A 7,502-nucleotide genomic window follows, 5' to 3' on the forward strand; every position below is an offset into this window, starting at 1 on the left:
ATTACACAGAGGAGCAGTTACACTTCAACAAGAATATTAATATAAAACTACATTTACACAAAGTTTATCGCGAAATGAATAAAATTTTAATAATTTCGGAAACACATGGCAAAAAACTATTTTTATGATTTTTACTGCAACCCGCTCTTAAATGAAACTTTTCCATGGCGACAGTTTGTGTCGACAAGGGACTGGACGCAAAAATGCTTTCAGTTAAAGTCACATTCCCCAAAATATAACAATAAAAGAAAATGCACTGCCCACGCCATACCTACACCCATACATTCATACAATATGCGTCTGAAAGGTTGAAACTGTAAAACCTTCACGCCCGAGGACGTTGACACAAACATTTTTGCACTAAACCCTGAAATTTATTTTCATTCCCATGTCACAATTATTTTTTGCTTCAGACTCTCCGCCGTTTACGTTACAATATTTCTCCTCTCTATTTTTATGCGACAAATATTGTTTTAGCACGACGTTTATAAACTCGACACATGTTTCACAAGTCCAAAACAATATTTTTCTAGCGTAGAGAATCACACACACACAAAAAGTAAACAAACACCTGATATTATTACATGTAATTTGCATTGTGGGTGGGATACTTTCGGGCCATTAACGAATTTCACGTGGGAATTATGTCAACACATCGTCGCGACAACCACTTTTCCAGCTACTTAAAGACTTTAACCTGGAAATAAATTATTTAAATGAATTTTTACAGCGTGATTTATTATACATTGTGTATTGATTTAGGAATACTACGTTTCCATGAGAGTAATGACTTTGGGTTAAGAAATTATTTATTTTTTGGTCTAAAATGGTGGAGGCGCCAGGAAACTAACGTAAATCAATTGTTCACTAAACATATTACTTATATAAATTAAATTTAGTATTTAATTTAAAGAAATACTACTTTAATTTGTATTTAAAAAAATTCTAAGTAAATTTTATTATTTACGAATGTGGAGGCGCCGGGCATCAATAAAACATGATGTTAAAAACAAATATGATGTTCCAACTTGAATTATTGCCTTTGATGACATAATTTACTCCATCATCGCTTTATATTCGATGAAACGATAAATTTTTGTATTCTTTATTTCGCTTCCAGCTAGTTACCGAAATTGCGAGTTGAGGTAAAGACTAACAAAACGACAGAACGACAGCGCGCTCGCTTGATTTGATTTCTTCCTTCTTATGAAACGCTACGAGGCGCTAGGCGCGTTCGTGCCGACAAATTACGTTACATTGGTGGGTGGCTGTTGAAAATTTGATGGAGCGGTCTTTTGTGCCAAAAACTCACCCGCTAACAACTCACGTTTTATTATGACAATGTAACTGTGAAGTTAATCATTACAAACAGCGCATTACGTAATATAAGACTTGATTTTAATTGAAGTCAACAAATTTTTTTATGAATTTTGTTGAAACTTAGCGAAAAACACGTTTTTTCTAATTTTTCTGGACAATTTGCAGTTTTCTTTGCTAGAAATGCTATTATTAGTAAATTATTGTAAAGCAAATTAATATAATCAACATAATATATTATTAAATGTTTTATTTCAATGAAAATTTTCAATTTTTTTCATTATTTTTCTTTAAATATGCAAAAAATCACTTTTTTCTAATTTTTTACAAAATTTAACATTTTCTCTCCCTAGTAATACAAATACTAGTAATATTTGTTATCTGGGATCACCCTCGGAGAAATGGTGCGGAACAAACGTTACTAATGCACAAAAGAACGCAATACTCGTCCTGGCATCCACAAAGAGCAAAAAAATTTAAAGAATCAGCAAGCGTGACTGCGAAATGGCCCCGAAAAAAATAATAACAAAACAAAAACTACCGCACCACAAGAAAGCAACATTTTACCGCACTAGGAATGTGTCGCATTTATAAAATCTTATCCCGGCTATTTTTCTCCGCCTTGTTACAGACACAGAATTTGTCTACCAGGATCGTTACGGCGGCGTCACGCTCTACAACGCCGAGAACCTGACGACGGAAGTCCTCGTTACGAACGTAACATTTGTAAGTCATTAATAATACCTTCCTTAACGCTCTCCATGCCTTGGATTCACCGATAAGCAAATCTTTGCGCTGCTAAACTTCTCAACATTAAATAAATCCAAATTGTTTTACCCTGCGGGTAAACCCTTGCTTTGAATCGAGTTTCCAATTTAACTTACAAGCAAATTACAGCAAACAAGTTTTTAGTTTTCTCGCAAAGCTCTAAAGTACTCTGTTTTACTTTGTTGTGCTCAGAGACAATACAACGCAGTCGATTTCAAGATATCGAACGATCTGAAGTACGTGCTTCTCATAACCGACGTCATCAAAATCTACGAACACACCCGATTGGCACGGTATTACATCTACGACCGCAATACAAGGTATAAATATAGTTTAAGAAAGTCAAAGAAATGTGATTTTTATTAATTTATGCGGCGTGTGCAGTTTTCGTAAGCCGCTCTCACCGAACGAAACCGATGAAAATGCACCGCATCTGCAGTACGCCACCTGGTCGCCGAACGGATCGGCGATTGCCTTCGTCTATGAAAACGACGTCTATTACAAACCTTTCATGCAGAAGGAACTCGTGTGTCGTATTACTAGCAATGGTGCTGACGGGGTGTTCAGCGGCGTGCCCGACTGGCTCTACGAGAGTGAACTTTTGCACACCGATCACGCGCTTTGGTTCTCGCCGGATGGCATGAATCTCTTGTATTTGAGCTTTAACGACACCTTGGTAGAGGATTACAAGTACCCGTGGTATGACAGCAAGAATCCGCACGAGAAATATCCCAAGATTAAAACGGTCAAGTATCCGCAGGTAGGATTAATGTTAGTTGGAGATTGGGGGTCGGAGGTTGGTTAATAATCGGATTAGTAATGACTAGACATCAAAGTAAACATTTAGGCAAAAAATTTGGTTTTTTGGGTTTTATTTGGGGTGTTATTAAAGGGTTTTTTAGAAAGATTTTTGATTAATTTTGTTTTTGGTGAAATTGACCAAAATTTGAATTTTTAAAATTATTTTTGTTGAGTTTTTATTATTGCAATCAATAGATTGTTGTAAAAATAGGTGATTGGTTTTTAAAAGAATAATGTAATTATATCCAACCAAAAGTTATAACAAAAAACACTTTCTAAAATTGGAAAGAAACTCGTAAAACTGAAATTTCGTAAAAATTACTTGCTATTTAACAGTAAAACGTGATTTATTCTAAATTTACTTTATTTTTCTTTTCGCAAAGTATTTTACTTTAGTTCTGGTATATATACGCCATAATATCTAAATTATTGAGTTGATAGCTTTGCACGTTTTCCCAAATAACGCAAACATTTTGAGATAAAAAGCAAAATTTCACGTTTTTAAGTTTTTTACGTTTTTTCTTGTTAAAAATATTATTCATTTAAATTTCTTATAATTCTAGGTGGAAACTAACAATCCTGTGGCATCTGTATGGATAGTAAACCTAAAAAAATCCCTAAAATACATCACGGCAATCGAAATAAAACCAACAAATAGCGTGGAACCCGACAGTTATTTAACGAGCGCTCGGTTTTATAACGATAACGACGTTTCAGTCGTATGGCTAAATCGCCGTCAGAATACGTCCGTCATCCTTCAATGCAAAGGCAGCAACAATTACAACTGCACTAATGTAATTATCCTGTGCACATGCATAATTACAACAATAAAATGTAAATTTTTTCGCTCATCACAGTTTCACATCGAAAAAGCCAGCTGTGACTCCAGCAACAAAGATAATTGCGGCTGGACCGAGCCGATTTTCCACCCGCTATTCGCGCGTAATGGCCATCAGTCACTAATACGCTGCCCGGTGAAGGACGGCAACAATGGCGACTTCATGCACGTCTGCCAATTGTCCTCGAAGAACGTGATCCCGCTCACCCACGGCGCGTTCGAGGTGACGCGGATAATCGGCTGGGATGAAGAGAACCACTTGATGTACGTCAAATCGTGTGTAAAACGAACGAAAAAAACTCTAATTATCCCACGCACTTTATGTCTACAGATACGCCATCGCGACGAATGAAGAGAATCCGGGTGTACGACACTTGTTCAAAATCGGCGACACGAATTCCACTCAGGCGTGGACATGTATGACCTGCCAGCCGAAAATCGACTTCAACATCACTTCATTCGATGGGGATTTAATGAACGACACGCTGCTCAACGACACGATGCTGTTGTACTACAAGTGCGACTATAACAACGTGTTTTTCAGCCGGAATTTTCGATATTACGTGCAGGAATGTCTCGGACCGGATATCCCGGTGTTGTTTTTAGTGGAAACGGCGACTAATTACCGTATGGTTATTTTGGATTCGTCGTCATCGTTGAGGAATAGAGTTAGGAATTTGTCGAAACCACGGATTAAAAAGTTTCATGTGGATATTGATGATAGGGATGAGACTTATAAAGCACAGGTTATGTTGCATCTTCCTCCGGTTTTGAGAGAGTATGAAGATGTGGCTTTTCCTCTTATCTTGATAGTGTAAGTAATTTTAATGTAAATTAATAAACTATTATTTTCTACTTTCACTTTTTTCACGGTTTTGTGAGACAAAAAGTGGTATTTTAGTCACAGACAGTTAAAACCGTGATTAAAGTACTTTAGTCACGGGGTGGAGCTTACATATAAATAAAAAGTTCTAATATTAAAATTAAACGTTGAAATTCAGTGGAAATAGAAAAAATTGTGATAGCAGCACGTCGCTAAACGTTGTTAAAGTGCCATTTAGCACACTTGATACTTAATATAGAATTTAATCAATTTATTTTATTTTATTTTACAGGGATTCTAAACCAGGTTCTCAGTCTGTATCAGAAAAATGGGAACTCTCATGGCCGTGGTTCCTAGCAAGTACAAGGAGTTATGTTGTAGCTCATATTGACGTACGTGGGAGTGGTTTCCAGGGCGAAAAAATGCGAAGAGAGATATTTAAAAAGTAAATATTATTAATAATCAAAATTTAAATTTAAGTTACTTAACTTATAAATGTTTTATATTTACTTTGCAGAGTTGGACAAGTTGAAGTACAAGATCAACTTGCAGTTCTGACTTATTTACGCGATAATTTTAATAAGTTCATCGACAGAGATAAAATCTGCGCGGTTGGGAGTGGGTATGGAGGTTATGTGGCAGCCATGTTGTTATTACAGGATATTCAGCAGGTGCTCAATTGTTCAGTGAGCATATCACCTATTACCAATTGGTTATATTATAGTAAGTAATGGATTTATTAGATATTAATTTTGCGAAGAATTTTGCTTATTGGAACATAACCTCACAAAAACTACTTTTTCTACAAAAATTTGATTTTTCTTGGTTTTTGCCCAATATTTTCGTATTTTTAGCACTATTCTTACCATTTTTAACTACAAATAATCAAAAACTAAAAAACCCTCCCCAAAATATAAATATTTCTCTATTTAAACACAAACATAACCAATAAAAACTATTTCAGATTCATATTTCACTGAAAAATACTTCGGTTTCCCTTCGGAGCAAACAATCCAATACCAAAATTCGGACCTAACAAAACGAGCTGGAAATTTAAACGATCGCAACTACTTGTTAGTCCATGGCACAGCTGACACCACCGTCAATCCCCAGCATTCGATGATGTTCGCCAAGTCGATGATCGAACAAGGCATTCTCTTCCAACAAGTCGTAAGTTGCTTCCACTTCAAATCAAACTCATGCCAAAGTAAAAAAGGGTCGCAGTACTATATCCCGATAACTTTATTAAAACTTTCCGTAATATTTCATGGCCTATTACTAGCAAAGTTAGCACAAACTAATTAATACACTTGTTACACCCAAACACACATTTTCTTTGAAGACAAAAGAGAATGATGAATCCTTTTTGCAATCTGTCTACACCAATCTGCTATTAAAAGCAGGGCTTTTTTGTGTGTACACTTGAACACTCAACACAATGTACTCGTACGCGTAGACGTCTCGTGCGAGTCATAAAAGATTGATTAACTCGGCGGACGTTTGACACACGCGGTTCTGAGAATTACCATGCGAGTTTTTGCTAACTCCACCACTTCTTCTTCTGTTTTGTGTTGTTTCTTTGTGATTGTTGTGTAAATTTGCAGAAGCGCTTTTTAGTCTATGATTGTCTATCTAGAGAGAATGCAAGCAGCTGCCACCAATCTAAAAACTAAAAAAAAAAAAATCAATGAAAAATCAATGCGGACTTAAGATGTGTATAACTGGTGCTATTATTTGCAGGTGTACCCAGACGAGAGTGCACCATTCGACGCAAAAACACAATTGCATCTCTATACGTATATTGATCAGTTTTTTAATGAGTATTTCGGCGTTGATAGGGACGAGTGGGATATCTTTTTGGCCTGAAAACACAATTTACAAAAAATCTAACTGACACACAACTGGCTTTCGTTGTAGACGATAACTGATACTGTACGGAGTGCTCTCAATTGTTGCATTTCAGGTGTATCCGGACGAAAACCACGCGTTTGGCACTAAAGCACTGATACACCTTTATAAGGAGATCGATCAGTTCTTTAACGAAAGTTTCGGCCCGCCGATGGAGGAGTGGCACGACGAGTCGAACGACTTTTTCCTCTCGGCGTCCTTGCGATAAAACAGCGCCAATCACAACGTTGCTAATCCATCCCCCGCAAGCACACCTAGACACAAATTTAACATGCGCTTCGTGTAGCCCGATTTTCCTCCGCATATCAATATAAAAGAAAAACAAAAAATTTAAGACACTTGCGCATGCGCGGGACGTGAATCGCTGAGAATCTATAAATCTATTTCTATAGACCAATTAAATTTAATATTTCGTATGGAATAAGTATGTGATAGCATCACGAGTTAGTGAATTTAACGGGCAAATTATTACGTATTAATTATGCGCAGGCGTGGCGGAGATAAACACATTCCAATTATAGATATTTTGTAACGAGATAAACTAGTAGGCAAATATGAGAGTCGATTTAAGTATTCTATTTAAAATACAAAATCAACTATAACTTCCAGACATATTTTGCAATCACTGTGAGGGATGTCCAGGTTATCGAAGGTGTTTGTTTCGGAAAGGACAATAAGTATACTGACACAGAGCCTAAACTCAAAGCTATTTTTTCTTGCGCGTAATATTATAGAAGGCCTGCAATAGTTAAACTGGTTGCATATGATATAAATTTAAAATTAGTATAAAAATTACAGTGTTGTCATTTTTTTAGGTTTTAATTTAACAAGAAAAAAAAGTATATTTGTTTTATTTTGTACTCTGGAGAGTATATAACCTCAATTCAGTATGTTTTCTTGAAAAAAATCTTATTTTTACGTTTTTTAAACTAAAAACTCACGATAGACAACCAATTATACACGCTGATGCTAATATTATTGGTTAAGTAAGTTTAGTGGTTATGTTTTTTAAATTGTTAAGTGTAATATACTTTTTTACTCTCAGGA

General features: G+C 35.9%; 1 protein-coding gene across 1 annotated transcript in view; it reads left to right on the forward strand.

The window, feature by feature from the left end:
• LOC135798531 (inactive dipeptidyl peptidase 10) overlaps positions 1-7,502 on the forward strand; it is a 67,479-nt gene extending 59,977 nt beyond the window's left edge. Inside the window, 10 exon segments of the mRNA XM_065311389.1 lie at positions 1,949-2,043; positions 2,278-2,405; positions 2,470-2,845; positions 3,450-3,680; positions 3,744-3,988; positions 4,056-4,538; positions 4,840-4,992; positions 5,065-5,270; positions 5,512-5,717; positions 6,511-7,502. Coding sequence (XP_065167461.1) covers positions 1,949-2,043; positions 2,278-2,405; positions 2,470-2,845; positions 3,450-3,680; positions 3,744-3,988; positions 4,056-4,538; positions 4,840-4,992; positions 5,065-5,270; positions 5,512-5,717; positions 6,511-6,663 — 2,276 coding nt within the window. The 3' untranslated portion in view covers positions 6,664-7,502.

This window comes from Atheta coriaria, unplaced genomic scaffold (assembly GCF_025399875.1).
Source record: "Atheta coriaria isolate IRGN ID8LTWV9N9 unplaced genomic scaffold, Caltech_Dcor_3.1 hic_scaffold_9_pilon, whole genome shotgun sequence".
NCBI lineage: Eukaryota > Metazoa > Arthropoda > Insecta > Coleoptera > Staphylinidae > Dalotia > Dalotia coriaria.